This window comes from Magnolia sinica, chromosome 6, assembly GCF_029962835.1.
Source record: "Magnolia sinica isolate HGM2019 chromosome 6, MsV1, whole genome shotgun sequence".
Classification (NCBI taxonomy): domain Eukaryota; kingdom Viridiplantae; phylum Streptophyta; class Magnoliopsida; order Magnoliales; family Magnoliaceae; genus Magnolia; species Magnolia sinica.
The window spans coordinates 251712-272432 of record NC_080578.1 but is presented as its reverse complement, the minus strand read 5'-3'; the positions used below and the strand labels follow the sequence as shown (position 1 = coordinate 272432).

Genomic DNA, 20721 nt, shown 5'->3' with positions numbered 1-20721 from the left:
GCATATCCCCGATTTTAGTGAAGACTTTTGAGGTGAGTTGAAATGCCTCTCACCTTGGCATTGACACCGTGTTGGGGCAAGACAACCAGCCCATGGCATTCTTTAGCAAGAAGCTCAATGGATCCAATTTGAACTACTCCACTTATGGTTTTGAGTTCTATGCTATTTTGGCCCTCCAACATTAGAGGCATTACTTGATACAAAACAATTTTGTGTTGTATTCGGACCACGAAGCACGCAAGTACATCTATGGTCAAATCAAGATCAACCGACATCATGCCAAGAGGGTGGCGTTCTTGCAAGAATAAACATTTTCACTCAAACACCTGCCGGGGCCTTGAATCAAGTGGTTGACACTTTGAGCCGCCCTGTCAATCTGTTGTCTAATGATTGTATAATATTCTAGGATAAGCAGGCAGTCAATACATTCAAGCCTACGCCTATTGTCTAGATTTTTATAACACGGTTTAAGCATTAGCATACCTGCATAGCATTGTGTAATATTATTTTACCACAATAAAAACATTCAGACATACCTTGGAGCATTTTTTAGGACTTCAAAATCTTCTTCCGTTGGTAAAGCACGACCGAAAACATCCTTTGGCCTAGGCTTCCTCTTGCCTTCACCAGAAAGATCCTTACCAGAAACAGTTTTGGGCCTACAAGACAGCATCTAATATCTTATCGAACAAAGGACGACCATAAAGCCATACTACCACTATGCCAATTACCAGCATATGATCTTAAAATATAGCTCGAAAGGCATTTTTTGGATGGAAGAGACAGATCATAGGAAAAACTTTATATTACAGTGTAGCATGAACACCATCTGCAGGGTCTTGAGAGGCACTGTTTTGATCCAGCTTTTTCCTTCCATCTGCAATCTCTGCAGCTTTGGCACTTTCTGCATTGTAACCAGGTGGACGGACATACATAAAGCTCACTGCTTTCATCATTTCCACCTGTATATTTGTAGCTTCAAATTAAGTACAGAAGTGCACCAAACAACAAGATAGCAATGAATACTCAACTACCAAAGGGACATGCATGCATGGCCATCAACACATGTGTATACATGGAGGGCCAGCGCTGGAACCCAACAGGATGGTCAATTCATAAATAGGAACAGAAAACCAATCAATCATCCTTGGGACTACAATACCACATAGATCAACCGATCACATTTAGTCCTCCAATGGAACTGTGGGGCCCACAGGAGAAATTGGCTAGATATTGGAAAAACCTCAGTGCCCACATAATGCTGCAAGTCGCATGAATGTGTACCCATATAGCCATGTTTATATGGTAGTAAACAAAGCGTCCTTTGTTTTCAACTATCTTTCCTAAATACATGCCAATCAGACTTCTAAACAGAAAAAAGAGCAATTGAAGGACAGATTTCCAATGCAGCTAAGTACAACATGCGTATGATGTGTATACTATACATGTTAATTATATCGTACGCATGCACAAAAAATTACGTGTGCGGGAGCATGCATGTGTATGTTGCTATTTAAAGTCATATGCATATGCAAACGTTTCTATGGGGTTTGTCACCTGTGTGGTTGGGGTATTCCTTCATCTTAATCTTACAATTTCTCAACCAGTCTCTGCGAAGCAAGGTTCATATTGTTGCTGTTATTGAGAATGGCCTCGATTGCTTTTTGCAATAGACCCACGGTTGACAACATTGCTATGCAATCAATCTCCATGTGCTCCTCTCTAGGTGTTGTCAGGAGGCACTTGGCAACACACAATATGGGACATTGCTAGGTTCATGTTTGTTGCCATTATCAACAATGGCCTCAATGGTCTTTTATTTGCAACAAACACATGTCAAAGACATTGCTGTCCAACCAATATCCATGCTCTTCTTTAGACGCGGTCAAAAGGCACTTAGCTATGCACAATATGGGACTTTTCTATAGGCCATCCAGCAATAAATCATCATCGTCCAAGGCCAGTTCCAGAAAGCCTGAGTCACGGTGTGGCCTCATGCGGCAAGGAATTCAAATCCGCCGAGCGTCTCTAGCACAAAAATTCGAAAATCCTCCAAGATCAACCATCCACGAGCATCTCGAGCACCAATCTAACCCACTCAATCAGAACAAGAGAATGGGAATCTCTCAAAAGAGTATCAAATTTTATTTCAAAATTCCAAAAAGCTTTTTACAATCTCTCATTCATATACTTATATAACATCCTTAACTAATAACGGTGATTAGTGTGCTAATTACAACTAATCCTCAATAAAGCAACACTTAACTCCAACAACCATATAACTTCATAACTAAAAACTAACAGTGAAATGGAAATGACCAAGTACCAACCCCACAAAAGTTCAAAATCAAAACCCAAAGTCCACCAAAATAGAGGTGACAATATGTGACCCTTCCTCTCGATCTCGGCCTTTGAGATATGTGAGGCCCACCTAGCCTACATCAAACTCCCCCCTATTGGAGAGAACATGTCCTTGAGTTGTCATTGTCGTTTCCCCTGTAGACACACCACTGCATAAGATGAGACGTCTGATGCACTTGCTAGTGAACGTGAATCAAAAAATAGAGTTTGGACATGGCCCATGAAGCCTACAATAACGGGCACTCCCCAACACTCTATTAGATCAAACACGTTTATCTTTTTTTCTTCTTGTTTTTTTTTTCTTCTTTTTTTGACAATTGATGATTTAGTAAAGAAGACAATAAGGCCAAGACAACAAAAGAACAAGCAAAACCACAAACAAAACAAAACAAAAGGCTAACGCTTCCCAACAGTCAGATGACAGGGAACCCACTCCCCAATCAGCAAGAAAACCTTCCAAACAATGGAAGCATAGGATTCACTACTATTCCTAAAGCACCTACCATTTCTTTCCAGCCAAATAGACCACAAAGCCACAAGCATGGCCAACTGCCACTTTAGGCTGTCTTTGGATCTAGGACCCCCTTCATGACACGACTAGAACTCCTCCATAGACATTGGCATAACCCAAACATGTTGAAAACAGGAAGGACACCGTCCCAGACTCTCTTCACAAAAGGGCAATGGATGAAGATATGATCCATCGAGTCCTCATTCTTCAGGCAAAGGAGACAAACGTTCAGGAGGACCATCACCCTTTTGCATAGATTGTTAATAGTTAGGATCATATTTCTACCAGCAATCCACGCAAACGCAACAACCCTCGAAGAGGTCCGATACCTCTAGACAAGGCCGATATGAAAGCACTTAACTTCATAAGCATAATTAGAGACCAACTCAAGGAATGATCAAACTGAAAACCCTCCCGACCTATCTCTCCTCCAAATCAACCCATCTTTGTCAGCTACGTTGGGACAAATACCTTCGAGACAAGCAAGAAGCCCTTCCAACTCCTCGATTTCGACATCCAAGAAGCTACATTGACAGGGGGGGAATCCACACACCACCATTATCTTGAGCTGAAAAGCACTTAGCAATCGAAATGTCCCGAAGCGAACACAGCCTCACAATACAAGGGAAAGCAAAACGGAGGGAGGAATCCCCTACCAAAATATCTTCCTAAAACCAAACCCTTTCGCCATTTCCAATTGAGAACCCAGTCTTGAAGAAGACTTCCCCCGTCATTCTAGCGATCAATTTCCAGCAAGAAGAGGCCCTATAGAGCAAAAATTCCTTAATCCACCACCCCGAGCTGAAAACCTGCGATAACCGACCTCCATAAACTTCCCTCTTCAACCCTAAATCTCCACACCCATTTTCCCAGCAAGGGGAGTTAACACTTAACAGCCTCTAACCTCCTAATTCCCACCGCACCTTCCTTAAAAGGCCCACAAACCTCCATCCAAATTAAGAGATGGAACTTCCCCTTTAGAGCTCCACCTTGCCGAAGAAAATCCCTTCATAATTTGTCAATTTTGAAAACAACCGACTTAGGACAGCGAAACAGGACATATAGCAAAGAGGAAGGTTCGAAAGGGCATAGAGCTCCACTTGATCAGCATGATTCTGCCATCTACGAATAGAAGCCTGCCTTTCCACAGCGACAACTTCCTCTCCCTTCTTTCAATTACCACATCGCGAAGGTGCTTAATAGGCTTTCCAATACAAAGTGGGACCCTAATGTAAGAAGATGGGAAGGAAGCAACTCGACAACCGAAAATTTTGGCCAACTATTTGACTTCCTCCACCTCCAAGTGGATCGGATTTCGCTTTTCAAAAGATTGACCTTAAAACCTGAAACTACCTTAAAGTATTTGATGTTTTACACAGATTATCCGCATTGGACCGATCCGCATCACAAAAAGTGAGCATATCATCTGCAAACTAGAGGTGGTAGATAGAATTTTCAACATTCACAACCTTAAAACCTTTAAAGAGACCTACTAACTTCCCTTTGCTGAGCATTCTACTCAGGGCCTTCGACACCACTAGAAAAAGGAAGGGAGCGAGGGGGTCATCTTGAAGAACTCTAGAGGCTCTGAAATTTTTGAAAGCGGGACCATTAATAAGGACTGAAAAGTGGACAAAGGAGACACAAAATTGGATCCGCAATCTCCATTTTTCCCCAAACCCTAACCTACCCAACGTATAGTCTAAAAAGCCCCAGTTAAACGCGGTTATGTTTTGTCGAATTTTCAACAATCAATCACCCAACGAGCCGAGATCTAGAAATCAATGAAGATGATGTGAACGGTGAGATATAGTCTTGAGCCAATGATCGCCTCCCCCAATCCAAAAGGACCATCCTGAAGTCTCAACCCATGATAAATCTCATGCAAGTAAATACGACATACCAACATTACATGTGTCACAACCGATGCACATAGACATAGAACCTAAAGTTTCTAACTATAGTATTCCCACATATAATTGGTTCACAGACTAACAAAGATAGATTCATTGTCATAGCTTGTAGGTCAATGATGGTACCTTGTTGACATGAATCGGAGAAGTCACCATACAGCTTTATTGATAAGATGGTATGACTATGACCAAAGATTCGTTGTCATTGTCGATCATGCCCATTCCGCCGATCTCTTCATTGAAGGCATTCACCAATTTGGGGGAGCTCTTCTGACTTGAATTGCTCCAATGTTAGGAGGTTCTTATGAAGACACAAATTTCATCATCGCCGCAATATACTACTACATCACACACATCGTCATCAGACCCATCATAAATCGGATCTACGAAGACTTAGTAACTCGATCAACTCCACACCAAAGATTAGGTTTCATATGATGTCTTTAGCTTCAATCAATGTTCCAATTATCAATATTGTTACACGTATCAATGACCAAGGATAAGAAACTGATGATCGTGAATACAGACCCAGCATTGCCGATACTAAAAAAATTATCGTCATTTGAGGGAAACACTGGGGAAAGTTAGGAAATTTGTAGAATTTTTCAACGAAACTTCAAAAAATACTAAAAGACACATCGCACATGTTTACACACGTAGGAATAAAAATATTATAAAAAATAATTATACATAATAATTTCCCATTTTATAGGGGGCTAACCATGTGTTGTCGAAAAAATCAAAGGCATTCCGTATCCGTTACAATCCAGTCGTAAAGGCCAATATGTATAGGTAACGGTCATGACTGTTACACGATACAGGGGTGAAATGGGGCAACTGGTTTTTTAAGACCATATCAGCCGTAACAGCCATTATCAAGCATAACAACCGTTCTCGAATAACAATCGAAAAACGACCACTTTTTTCTATTTAAATTCATTTTTTCTCCTTTCTTATTCCAAAAACTTTCGTACATTATTCTACAGCAGATTTCGACCACTCGTACTATAGTTTTTAGGAATAAAATCGTAGACGGAAACAATTTGGAAAAATAGAAGCTCCAAGGGCCATTTTTCAAAAAAAAAAAAAATGTTATTTATGCATTTTTCTTCCAATTTCTAGTTCTAATGCTCGATTGTGATGTGTAAATAGTAGAGACACATAACCATGTTCATTACCAGACAACCAAATACAACACTCCCACCAAAGAGTGAACCGTTACAAATGAACATGTTCAAAACAAAAAATGAATATAGCTTTGGAATATTTACATTATTCTGAATTTTATAAATATTTTTTCAAAATTTCTCGAGCAAAAGAAAATAACTCTCAATCATTACGGGGGTCGTAATGATCATTTCGCCCCCATATCATCTGCTACGACCGATACCCATATCAGTAACAATGGTGACCGTTACGACCACCATTACCGATATGGAAAACCTTGAAAAAATCAATATGAAATAAATATATAAAAACTTATAGCTAATCAATAGATCGGCCAACGCTTATTAATATATAAAATTTTCACATTATTAATAGTGAAAAACACGTATTAAAAATGGCAAAATTAGGATTTAACCAATTTCCCACATTTTCACTTAAATGTTAATTTTCTCGCCACAAATTCATGTCAATTCATGAAAATCATGCATGGGCATGATTTCCATTGCAATCCATGCTAAATTTTGAAAAAGAACAAGAACAAGAATAAGAAATTTCTATAGATTTTTCGTCGCCTTCAAGTTCCGGCCTGTCTTTGTTTCAAGTCGAGATTTCTCCTTAAATCCGAACTTTGATTTAATAAAAACCAAGAGTGATCGAAATCACCTAAGAAAATAAATAAATAAATAAATTGGGATTTTAGAATTTTTTTCTAATTTTTTGTCAATTTTCACCTATTTATGAATGTTTCCCTGATATTGCTAGTTTCTAGGATATTGTCAATGATATCACCAATACCAAGGAACTTTTATAAGGATTTCTTCTTAAAATATTGCCAAATATCACTGGTATTATCGAAAATATTAGCAATATTTGAAATTTTTTAACTTCCAACAATTTCGGTATCATTGGCCTAGCGATATCGATAATATCGATGATACTATTGATAACATTGCCAATATGTAAACGTTGCTTGGACCAAATCCGCTTCATCATAACAATCACAAGGTTCTAAATCTTGACAATCAACATCTCCAAACTTAGCCTCATTCACCATCATTTGCTTCCCTTTGTCCTGATACATGAGTTTCTTGTGGCTAGTTGAGGCCATATGCTTGACTCACCACACTTGAAGGCCTTGAGAGAACCAATTTCCTTGTTACCTTATGGTGTTAAAGGTGCACAGATATCACCTTCATTGAAGACTTGAGGCATGTAAGTCGATGCCAATCGATCTCGAATATTCTCAGACTATACATGTGTCACCTTTGGCGGAGCCTGAACCATCTCTTACTACCTTCACCGGCCAAGGCCATAGACCTGACTCAACCAGGCTGCGGTTCCACCGTAGAGACTTGATGAAATGCTTTGGTGATCGACCATAAGGGTTGCACCTAGTTGAAATGAAAGAACACCTCTATTATCAAATGCAGTCTTGGACTAGCCTTGGCTCTTCTACATATGGCAGATGTGTTCCCATCACATCAATGTTGAACCCTTGAATATGCTTATCAATAATTTGATCATCATCATTATCATCGAAACCTCATGCCAATTAATTGGGGTTAGCTACATGAATCATGTTCCACCATTTGACTCTATCAAGGGCCATAACTTTGGTTAGACCATAAGACATCAAGTCTTTTTCCAAACTCCATAAACGTCCATTTGGGCCTTCCCCTTGCCCTTTTAGAGCCTTTGACTTGACAGTCATTAATAATTTGATTAGAAGTTTTTTTTTTTTTTTTTTTTTTTTTTTTTTTTTTTTTTTGAAATTTCATTGGATTTTAGGATCCATTCTACTACAACAAACCACTCTTCAAACTCCCAGGCATTGACTCCGCCGGATTAAGGGATGCCATCCCCTTTAATCTTGATTCTAAGATCATGCTTCCATTTATCAAAGCATTGTATTAATTCCTTAAGTTGTCATCGTAAAGATTTGATTTCTTATTCTTTTGTGTCGGATTTGGCCCTTCCATGGCCTTAACCTCGAGAAACCAAAGAAACGTATGGCCAATAGCTCAGTGACTGGTGAGGAAGCATTGTGTTGGGAGAAGTTCTTGACAGTCATTGTAGAAGATTATTGGTTGGAAATTGCGTGAATTGGGTTGTAGGTGTTCAATTGCAGTTGTCATTATGGGTGTCTTGATATGGTTGTAATTAGGTAGACAAGGCAAGAAAGAGAGGTTGGATAGGGATTTGCGATGGAAAGGAAATGGAAACGAGGATGAAAGGGAAAATGATACCTTGGATCAAGCAAGATAACATCTTGAAACTTCAACAGACACTTCTGTTGAGGGTCAAATATTGCATATCAGACCCATTTATTGCATAGATTTACACGCATGATACTGCTTAATGGCCTGATTAATCGTGTTTATAATGCAGAGTGTATGTACGAGCCTGGACCGAAATGGGTGCTTAAAGCATGGACTTAACGCTCTGATGACACCAAAGCGTGGGACGGACTCCAGAGACCCAAGATCAACAGAATTACACATCAGGGACCCAAGAAAATCAAGGAATTGAAGCTCAAGTGGCCTGAAAAGTGTCCAGAATGCAAGATCATAGGGTTCCCACCATCTGATCAGTTCGAAACTTCATACGTGGCCTGAGGACCATAAACTAACCGTACACGTCAAATTTCAGCCATTGGATCCTCGTGAAAGTGGCTGAACTAACAGATCAGTCCATAAAATCCTGATTTGGGGCCCACCCGCTGTCCAGATACGCTTTAACTTTGGTCCCCACGGTTCAAATGAAATGGAGAACAAGATGAATGGTGTGGATTTCCCATAATCATTATACAGTGTATATACTACACTTTTTGCACTAAGAGTGCATGGCAACACAGGGACGTGAACTCTGTTTATCGTGAACTCCGTTTCTGTCATGAAACAGAGACTGAGGATGATCTCAGTGGGCCATCATCATGGTCCAAATGCTCAATCCGAGCCGTCCATCATGCAGAGGGGCTCGATTTAGCCAAACCCATGTTGACTTTATGCACTCATGCATGCACACTTGTTGGTTTCAATGGTCACAAATGGACTGCCCTACAACTATTGCAGCTGATTTCTTCCGTGGGTCACGCCGAATCTGATCCAAAATCCATCCCTCTTACCAAAATTTTGTCACGAATCTAATGGACGGTTTGGATTTCTCAAGCGACAAGGTAAGTGGGCCCCACTAGTAGCTCAGCGCAAGTCCTGCGCAGGCAGAGAGTCCAAACAGCGCCCGGACGCTGCCGCTCTCCGTGGCCCCTTTTGTGATGTCAATCACGACCGGATCAATGATCCAGACCGTTCAAATGATAGAGTAGGAGATCCTGAACCCCACCAAGAAGTCCGATTCCGATTTTTGACGATCAGTCGTCCAAAATCTCAAGCTAAACAGAAGTACTTTTCTGCGAAATTCTCGGCTGCGTCAGCTGTGTCTGCGTAAACGAATTTGTTTCCGTTTCGAATACAACAACCTCGCTCCTCCGTCCCTAGCAAGGGATAAAAGGAAGGAAGAGAGGAAGAGAGGAGAAGACGGGAAGCAGAGAGCTCGGTTTTGGGTTTTGTGCTCGGTGGGAGGAACAGAAGAAGAAGACTTGAAGGCTGGAACGGCTGGAGTGTGTATAGTGCTGCTGCACGTAGGGGGAGAAAACAGAAGAAAAGGAGAAAAAGCTGAGGAGATAGGAAGAAAGAGGTTTCCTTTTTCTTTTCCTTTTATTTTATTTCTTTCCTTTAATGTTTTTTTTTCTCTTTGGTTCTAGCATAATCATGCTAGGCTGAACCTCTTAGCTAGGGCTAAGAGGTGAAGCTTGTATTGAGATGGGAGACTTTATTTAATTATTTCATTGTGAATTAAACTTGATTGTGGTTTAATTATTAAATGAATATTTTTCTTAGTCTTTAATGGTCTGTTGTGACTGAAATTACAATGGGTTTGCAATGGCTTTGAATATTTCTTTTCTCTTTTGATGTTTATGACATCAGGAGGCCCTGTTGTTCACCATCGTCTCATGGGCATGGTAGGATGACAGTACCTTCCTGATCTTCATACATTGTTGATTGGTTGGTAATTAGTTTAATTCTATTGTTTACTTTGTCTCCTGGGCATGGTTTGGTGATGGAATCCATTCTAATTCATATACCTTTCATCTCTTGAAAATCAAATCAAGTAAGTTCAGTTGAATTCCATAATCCTTGATGCAGGCATAAGATCTCCCTGATCTCTACAAGTGGATCCTCTGAATCCCTAGTTCCTTTCCTCTGAATTCCTTAAAGTTTTAGATAATTCTTCCACAATTATTTCTTAAATTCTATTTGATTTAGATAGCATCTTAGTCTAGTTCTATTTCTACCTAGTTTCAGGACACGTACAAGTTTCAGTCCCTGTGGATTCGACCTCGGTCTTACCGAGTTTATTACTACATCACAACCCTATACTTGGGGAGTGAACAAGTTTTTGGCGCCGTTGCCGGGGACTGACGGTTACGTTTTTCTGAAATTAATTAGTTTTAAGAATTAGGTTAGGATTAGGATTTTACTAACTTTAGGTTAAAGGTTTTTATTTTATTTTATTTTTAGAAACTAACCTGTTTTCCTGTTTTGTAGGATCCTGAAATAACTTCTAAACTGGTAATCCCTTTCTAATCTCTCTACTTTTTCCTATTTTTTTAGAATTAAGGTTTAGATTTTAGAAATTTTCTAATTCTAGTATCCTCCCTTCTGTAGGAAATAGTTTATTTTTAGAAATTAGGTTATTCCTTTCCCTTTTTAGAAATTAACTTTCTATTTCTATTTTAGTAACTTTCTAACTCTTTTAGAATCTAACTTTGTTTCCTAATTTATTTTTAGAAATTTCTACTTGTAGACTTTTTGTTTAAAAACTAACATTACTTTAGAATTTTTAAATTTAGAAACTAATTTCTGTTGTTTTCTTTTGCAGGATCTTAATATAAGAATCTCTAGTCTGGTAACATCTTTCTAACTTCTCCTCTTAATTTATGTATTGTTGTAGGATTTTTCTTTTTTTTCTAGGATTAGACTCAGAGTTAGGGTTCTACCATGGAAGCGTGGGTACGTGCATATGCCGAGATGGATAAGAGATATTGGGGAATGCCTGAGGGTTGTGGAATTCAACGTATACCTCAAGATTTTTCTCCATCAAGAACAGACATTGAGAACCGACTAAAACATTATGTTCCATCTGTTAATAGGGCCGTATATGATCGTAATTATGGAAACGAGGATTATTATCAACCATCATATTCTCCCATGTATGATCAGTATGACTATTACCAGGGGAAACATCAAAATTTGGAAGATGAACCAACTATATGCTATAATGATTACCCTCTTGGATACCCTACCATTGATATCCAACCAGAAACAATCCAAGAGGATTTAGCTCAGCGTAGCCTGGCCTATCTCAAGGAAATGAGAAAATCGTTGGAAGCGCTTAACTCGCGCCTTGATAAGATAGAGGAGGCTCGGTTATCTCAACCACAATTCATTCCAGAAATACAATGCGAGAAAAGTGATCCTAACTCGCTTTGGAAGAACTCTGGAATTACAAATGAGGAGTTGGATTCTATCAATGAGCATATGGTTCAATTTCCCGATGAGTTGATCTCAATGACTGTTCAAAGGAATGGTCAAGATGCGTGGGTATCTTTCAAATACAGTGATGATGACACACTTTCCTCACATGACACACAGGATCTCAATGATGACATAGAGGTTAGTTTTTTCAAACCTCAACCGAACTTAGGTGTAGAATGTGAGGAGAGCAACCCCATCCCAAGTGTGTACTGCACGGAATTAGACAATGATGCTTATTGGGATGATGATCATGAATATACAGCCCAAAGTCCCCTAGAATCAATCTCAAGTTTGGTCCAGGTCAATGATCAAGACGTACATGAAGTGGTCGGTCATAATAAGCCACTCCCCTCACCTGACATGTCTGATTTTAAGGTGGAGGATGAGCCCCTTACAATAGACCCTTCTAACTCTTGTGAAACATGTTTGGACCACTCCTCTGAATTAAATGATGATGTGATTCGGGAGAAGGACGAGTTGCTTGCTACGACCTTGGAAATTGAAACCACTAAGTTGAGGCCACCATCTGAGCTGTACACGTTTGACAATTCAACACCTCGATTGAGTAGTTTCAATGAACAAAGTGATCACATCGATGCTTCCCCTATTGATTTTCAATCTATCTGTGCAAGGCTGGAGCAAGAGAGCACACCTCCGTTTACCTTTAAAGACAATGGATTCCTTGGGCAGATCATCACAAGTTTTAATGTGGAAAATGAGTCACCCTCAGCTGAATGTCCCAACTCTTTTGATGATTGTTTGGCACACTTTGCAAATTCAAATGATCCCATGATAAGAGACATAGTGAATGCCTTGCAAGACAACATCTCGGTAGTCATCACTGACCGAGAGAACCCTTACTTTGAAGCCCCTTCTTCCATAGATCCTGAATGTTTACCATTAAGGGAGGAGGAGCTGAAAATTGAGCCGAAGTTTGGAACTTCGGAATGTGTTGAGACTACATCACTTTTTAAGAAGTTTTCTAAACTTTATTTACGTATAGTCTCTGATTCACCATGGAGTACTAACGTTGAAACTTCTTCTGTCACAGGTGAATCGTATATATGTTGGATACCTCAAGCTATTCAATGGAAAATTTCTTATGAGGTACATAAGTCTCTCTGGAAAGTCATGCTCCAGGGCGCCCAAGCCTATTGCAAAAAGGGCTTTTGGATGATCTTGCTGAGGAACTTACTGAGAGACTTATCACGATATTGGCCGGAAGAGGACCCTTGCAGCATGATCGAGTAGTTTTTTCCTGCTTTCATAGGACTAGGGTAGTTTATTTTATGTTGTTTTAGGATAGATGGTAAACTTAGCGCTCCTGGCAGGCAACTTAGCTTTTCATTGCATTTTATTTTCTTAGTTCAATGTTTGTGGGTAACATTGCTGCAAACCCTCACGAGACTACAACTCGTCCACTAGGGGCAACCTAGGGGTTTAAAGGCTTGTTGCATACGCTAAATGCAATCGAGAGTACCTGCGAAAGTGGTGTAGGTAGGATTTCATTTTTGTTATTTTTATTTTACTTCTGTTGGTTTCTCTCTTGTGCTGATCGCTCTTACGTAGAAATCTTTGAAAAGCCTCTTGATTCTTTCATTCAGGTACTATCTTTCCATCACTCTTATTTTTCCGTTGTCTCATGTGCATTGCATATCTATTTCTTTTTACATTGAGGACAATGTAGATTTTAGGTTGGGGGTGGGAGATTAGGTCACCTAATCAGCATTTTCTTGGTCTTGAACAAAAGTTGTGAAAATTTTAAAAATTTTTCTGACATTTTGTTGAAGTCGAAGTGATTTTGACGGCCATCTAGGGCACTTAGAATTTCAAGATGCGTGATGTTGGTACTTTATGACTCTTGGATTCAGTTATCTATTAAATTTCACAGCTAAGTTTGAATTATTAATCCATTATTAGAATTTGTAAACATTGGTTGAGTCATGAATTCGCAGGACACATCTCGCTTGCATATTAAGGTTTCAGTTCGATATTAAAGGATTAACTTGGGAAAACTGAAAGGATTGGGCAAATGGTCTTTACCTTAGGTTTGCTCCCTATAAGTGTAGATTTAATTCCCCATGAATGATATGTGAAAAAGTTGGGTGTACAGACTTTACCTTAGGTTTGCTCCCTATAGGTGAGGATCTGATCCCTCTTCTTGGCGTTACTTCTAATGAAAAAAATCAAAAAATCAAAAAAAAATTAAAAGAATAAAAAGATAATGTGTAAGCCAAGAAGAGTTATCGTGAATTCTCTCAGTTGTTACCAATGATATCCTTAAATATCAAGGTAAATCTTAATGTTGACAAGTCGAGATTAGATTATATATTCATGGATCTCAATGGTTAGAATTTTTCTAATTAATAGAATAATACTTTGAACTTGATTATGAAGTTTACCATGTACTGGAGTCTAGGAGAAAGTAATATCCAACAGTCATGAATCTAAAAGTTCTCGTATCTGGATTACTCTGCAAAAATCACTCGAGTTTATAAATTGTTCTGTAATTCTCAACTCATTTTTCGCATACTTTGCTCGGGACTAGCAAAATGCTGGTTGGGGGTTGTGTTGAGGGTCAAATATTGCATATCAGACCCATTTATTGCATAGATTTACATGCATGATACTGCTTAATGGCCCGATTAATCGTGTTTATAATGCAGAGTGTATGTACGAGCCTGGACCGAAATGAGTGCTTAAAGCATGGACTTAACGCTCTGATGACACCAAAGCGTGGGACGGACTCCAGAGACCCAAGATCAACAGAATTACACATCAGGGACCCAAGAAAATCAAGGAATTGAAGCTCAAGTGGCCTGAAAAGCTAGAATGCAAGATCATAGGGTTCCCACCATCTGATCAGTTCGAAACTTCATACGTGGCCTGAGGACCATAAACTAACCGTACACGTCAAATTTCAGCCATTGGATCCTCGTGAAAGTGGCTGAACTAACAGATCAGTCCATAAAATCCTGATTTGGGGCCCACCCGCTGTCCAGATACGCTTTAACTTTGGTCCCCACGGTTCAAATGAAATGGAGAACAAGATGAATGGTGTGGATTTCCCATAATCATTATACAGTGTATATACTACACTTTTTGCACTAAGAGTGCATGGCAACACAGGGACCTGAACTCTTTAGTGAACTCCGGTATGAAACAGAGACCGTCGGATGATCTCAGTGGGCCATCATCATGGTCCAAATGCTCAATCCGAGCCGTCCATCATGCAGAGGGGCTCGATTTAGCCAAACTCATGTTGACTTTATGCACTCATGCATGCACACTTGTTGGTTTCAATGGTCACAAATGGACTGCCCTACAACTATTGCAGCTGATTTCTTCCGTGGGTCACGCCGAATCTGATCCAAAATCCATCCCTCTTACCAAAATTTTGTCACGAATCTAATGGACGGTTTGGATTTCTCAAGCGACAAGGTAAGTGGGCCCCACTAGTAGCTCAGCGCAAGTCCTGCCTGCGCAGAGAGTCCAAACAGCGCCCGGACGCTGCCGCTCTCCGTGGCCCCTTTTGTGATGTCAATCACGACCGGATCAATGATCCAGACCGTTCAAATGATAGAGTAGGAGATCCTGAACCCCACCAAGAAGTCCGATTCCGATTTTTGACGATCAGTCGTCCAAAATCTCAAGCTAAACAGAAGTACTTTTCTGCGAAATTCTCGGCTGCGTCAGCTGTGTCTGCGTAAACGAATTTGTTTCCGTTTCGAATACAACAACCTCCTCCTCCGTCGCTAGCAAGGGATAAAAGGAAGGAAGAGAGGAAGAGAGGAAAAAAAAACGGGAAGCAGGGAGCTCGGTTTTGGGTTTTGTGCTCGGTGGGAGGAACAGAAGAAGAAGACTTGAAGGCTGGAACGGCTGGAGTGTGTATAGTGCTGCTGCACGTAGGGGGAGAAAACAGAAGAAAAGGAGAAAAAGCTGAGGAGATAGGAAGAAAGAGGTTTCCTTTTTCTTTTCCTTTTATTTTATTTCTTTCCTTTAATGTTTTTTTTTCTCTTTGGTTCTAGCATAATCATGCTAGGCTGAACCTCTTAGCTAGGGCTAAGAGGTGAAGCTTGTATTGAGATGGGAGACTTTATTTAATTATTTCATTGTGAATTAAACTTGATTGTGGTTTAATTATTAAATGAATATTTTTCTTAGTCTTTAATGGTCTGTTGTGACTGAAATTACAATGGGTTTGCAATGGCTTTGAATATTTCTTTTCTCTTTTGATGTTTATGACATCAGGAGGCCCTGTTGTTCACCATCGTCTCATGGGCATGGTAGGATGACAGTACCTTCCTGATCTTCATACATTGTTGATTGGTTGGTAATTAGTTTAATTCTATTGTTTACTTTGTCTCCTGGGCATGGTTTGGTGATGGAATCCATTCTAATTCATATACCTTTCATCTCTTGAAAATCAAATCAAGTAAGTTCAGTTGAATTCCATAATCCTTGATGCAGGCATAAGATCTCCCTGATCTCTACAAGTGGATCCTCTGAATCCCTAGTTCCTTTCCTCTGAATTCCTTAAAGTTTTAGATAATTCTTCCACAATTATTTCTTAAATTCTATTTGATTTAGATAGCATCTTAGTCTAGTTCTATTTCTACCTAGTTTCAGGACACGTACAAGTTTCAGTCCCTGTGGATTCGACCTCGGTCTTACCGAGTTTATTACTACATCACAACCCTATACTTGGGGAGTGAACAACTTCCAACGAGCAAGAGAGATCCGGTAACCATATAACTTCTAACTAATTTTAGTGATTAATGTGTTAATCACAGTTCACAACTAACCTTCAACTAATCAAAAACTAATTCGAATAAAGTTGTAAATTCCTAAGTAAAAACTAATAGTAACAATAAAATGACCAAAATAACCCAACAAAAGCTCGAAATTACAAGAAACCTGAAAACCTACCAAAATAGAGACAACTATGTGTGGCCTTACCTCTCAATCTCGCCCTCGAGATAAGTGATGCCTGATTGGTCTACATCACAATCTCTTCATAAAGGTTGAAGTTTTTCATCAGGAACATAGTTGAGTGGCCCTTGCCTCCACATTCGTCACACGAAACATTGTTGTGACCACCCTTGGATCTTTTTTCTTATTCCTTCAGTCAGCTTAGAGCCTCTTTTTTTTGTGAGATCTTTGTTTGTAGCAGTTGAAAAGCATGGGAGGTTGGGGACAATTCTCCACATGAGGCACTATAGCTTGAGGAGAGGAACTACTTGAAGTAGTTTGAGATGGTAGATACCCTTCAGACAGGTAGCTGCTATACTTGGTTGTAATTCTCCAATATCCAATGTTACATCTATGCTTCTTGCTATCTAATAGTCCTCATCCACACTTTCTGACCTAATCACCATCATCTCTCATTGGATATCCATTCCAAGCCCATTACAATTGCTTGCAACCAGTTGTACCCTCATATCATTCAATTCACATCCCACCACTACATCAAATTTCTCGGCATCTTGCCCTCCATAACATTCATCCGATATGTCAGTTGGCCACCAAAATCATTCATATGTTTGCTTAACCGTTAGTCAGTTGTTAGAAAGCCCTCATCACATAGCTTTGATTATTTCCAAGCATAGGGGATTGAAAGAGGCCTGCTTCTTGACGAGTTGCAGGCATCAATTTTTGATATCAAGGTGAATGATGGGTAGGCTGTTATAACTCTAGATTCTCAATACACAACAGTCAGGAAACCTAATTAGAAGAAAACGAAAATAAATTTTTTTATTTTTTATTTTTTAAAAGGTAAATCTTTCATAGTTCCTAATCGAGCCGTTATAAATAATTCGTATTTCAAGAGAAAAAAAAAAACAAAAACAAAAAAACAAAAAAACAAAAAACAAAAAACAAAAAAAAAAACAAAAAAAAAAAAACAAAAAACAAAAAGGGAGACAAAAGGAAATATGAATTACCTTCTCCTTTTCTTTCTTAGAGATGAGAGCGGTCTGTCGGAAGAATTCCTGCTCCTGAGCAAACTGGGAAAGGAAAGGGAGAAAGTGACGGAAGAGGGGGAAAAATGGGAAGGGAGAAGAAAGAAGTAGTACTAGTACCTCTCTGGAGACTTCCTGGGCACGGCGTTCGCGTTGGGCATCGGTCTGCTCGGCGATCCACTTGCGGCGCTGATTGGGATAGGAGAGAGGGTGCCACGGCTTCTGATTAAGGTAGGAATGACTCCAAGCGGTGCCAGCTTTATTCTTGTAATCAACTTCCCCACCACCCTTTTCCATCAAACCCTTCCTCATACGCATCCCTCCACCTTCTTCTTCCCCTTCCATCTTCTCTTCTTCCCCACCCCTTCCTCACCCACCGTCCCTCTCTCTCCCCTTCCTTTTGCCTTTCTCCATCTACAACTTTGTTCCAAAATAACTGGCACACGTGTGGCGGATCATACACAGCCGGACCCACTCTCAATTTTCATTTCCTTTCCTTGTATTATATAACTCAACTCGGCCAGTACACTCACCAGGTGGGCCAGGCTGTACTGTGAAAGAACCAACTGGACGCCGATTGGCCAGTGACGCTGCCACTAGCCATCACTAGCCAGGTGGCTAGCGGTCGGTGCTCCGCGGGCACACCGTGATGTATGCGTGTTTATCCGTGTTGTCCATCCATTTTTCCATGACCTTTTAGGGCTTGATAACAAAAGTGAGGTAGATCTAAATCCCAGGTGGGCCACACGGTGAGAAAACAGTAGTGATTGAATGTCGATGGTTAAAATCTTTATAAGGCCCACTATAATGTTTATTTGATATCCAACCTATTGATTAGGTTGTACAAACGTGGACAAAGGATAAAAACAAATATAAGCTTGATCCAAAACTTTTGTGGCTAATTAAGAAATTTTTAACAGTGAGCATTCAAACAATACTATTTCATAGGAGTTGTTCCACTTGGGATTTCGACTAGTCTCATTATAGGCTTGTATCCTGAATAGATAGGAAAAATTATATGACTAAAATGGAGTATGGATGGCTTGTGTCAATAAAATACATATGTCATGGTTGGGTCATTGTGGGGCTTGTGGTAATTTACTTTTGACCTTCTTAAAATATCCAACTAAACACATATACATGTCATTGAATGAGAAAGAAATAATATTTGAAAGATCTTCGGATATATTTGAAGTGCTTTTCACGGAAGTATAATTGGTACTTACATAATATTGATGATGAAACATGACCAAGAAGTAAAAGGGACGAAAATCAATGGTTAAAGGAATATGAAGAGACAAAAAGATGTAACCAACGAGCCATTTGTCCTATTTGTCGTAACGATCGAAATAAAGAAGAGAAGCTACAACAAATATCTATAAATAATGAGAATTCAATAAAGCAATTCACCTTATACAAACAAAACAAACCAATCACTTTATCTTTCTTTATCATAGTTTTAGCTCTATTTTAAGAGTAACTATAATCTATAGTGTTAATCTGTAATTGTAATCTAAGTTTACATTCTTACATTAAATTATTTCCATTTCAATACAAGTTCTTCATTTAGAAAATCTTTTTACAATCTCATCCTATGGTTGATTGTAAGTATTCCATTTTTATGTGATTGTTTTTTATTATTTAGTATAATAAAAGTCTTTTCATATTGAATGCAAAATACAACTCATTTTTGGAGAAAGAACCCTACCATCTGACAATTCTCTCATCATCTTATAACATTCTTATACATGTTGTTGAATAGGCGACCAATCTTCTTAAGTTTTAGATATATATGATTGCATTCGACGTATCTATCTATCTTGACACTTAGGGGCAAAATTATTCAATTTGAATTGAGCTACACAATCGATTCTGACATGTCCCCACACACTATATGTGACAAAAAACAAACCGTAAGACACAAGGCCCACGAAACACCGACTACTAGCCAAACCTTATCCCAACCAATTATCAAGTGATAAAATTAGTGTTGATTAGGTGTCACCTAGGTAACCCTATAGTGGGTATTTCCTTGACAATGGGCTCACCTTAATGCATGTGTTGTATGTCAATGCAGTCTCATGGTTTTTCTATTTTATTAGTGAGCCACTCCAAAAGCAACAGCGGAGGTTGACAATTAAAAACTTATCATAGGTTACAAGAGTTTTGAATCAAGTTGATATTTGTGTTTTCCCTTCATCAAAGCTTGTATGACCTCATCAACAAGTCATAATTAAGGAAAATAAGTATTACGATGGGCCCTAAGAACCCTACAAAGTTTTTAATGGTGGGTGTTCAATGACCATTGTTTAATGTGGTGTGGTCCACTTAAAAATTGGATCTGCTTCAATTTTTGGATCATGCCCAAATATGATCTGCAAAAAAACTTATGGACACATGGATATACAAGACATGCATGGCCCCACCATTAGGGAAACACCCACTTCACTTACCCGATAACACCTAACTCCCCTGGAATAGGCCAGGGTTCTAAGGGCCCACGGTGTTGTGTGTGTTTTATATATGCCTTTTTTTTTTCTTTTTTTTTTTTTTCCTTTTTTGGGTTAGCTTTGTTAGTACACACCCATGTCAGTACACACACTCCATGTTAGCCACCATCGATACCAAGACCTCAAGTGTTGAAACGATGTAACTCCACTCAATCTGCCAGTTGAGCTATGGATCTCGGTGTGTTTTATACATGCTGTTAGTCTATTTTGCTAGATCATTTTAGGATATGAGCCCTAAAATAAGGAAATCCAAAGCTCAACTGGACCTAACAGTACACCAATCATTAAAAACTTCTTCAGAGTTGCAGAAGTTTTGGTCAAGTTGACCTTGTATATATGGCCCTATGAATAGGTTTAGATGATGAGCCTTCCAAAGGTTTCAACTACAAGCGTCATAATCAATATTGCTTTGTATGGTGTGTTCCACTTGAGCCTTCCATCTCCATCATTTTTTGGCTCATGCCTTAAAATGATTGGTCTAAATGTCAAAATGGATGAGTGGCATGGCTAAAGCACATGCATCATGGTGGGCTCCAAAGAGGCGCCCTTCCAATGATGGACATATGTATCCTGGCCGGAGAAGGACAATCCATATGTTCCCATAAGTGACACGGTCGTCATCTCATATTATACTGGAATGGCCATCTTTAAGGCTAGGCTTGCCTCATCTCTAGGCTAAGGAAACGTTGACCCAAAGGTTCACCT

At 39.4% G+C, this 20721-nt stretch overlaps 1 protein-coding gene across 1 annotated transcript in view; it reads right to left on the bottom strand.

Annotated features, from left to right (window-relative positions):
• The window catches only part of LOC131247842 (uncharacterized zinc finger CCHC domain-containing protein At4g19190), a 28502-nt gene extending 10611 nt beyond the window's left edge, over positions 1 to 17891 (bottom strand). The window contains exons 1-4 of the mRNA XM_058247758.1: positions 17627 to 17891; positions 17489 to 17551; positions 811 to 962; positions 537 to 659 (exon numbers count right to left, since the gene is read on the bottom strand). Coding sequence (XP_058103741.1) covers positions 537 to 659; positions 811 to 962; positions 17489 to 17551; positions 17627 to 17851 — 563 coding nt within the window. The 5' untranslated portion in view covers positions 17852 to 17891. The remainder of the gene's footprint in view (positions 1 to 536; positions 660 to 810; positions 963 to 17488; positions 17552 to 17626) is intronic.
• Positions 17892 to 20721: the final 2830 nt, after the last annotated feature.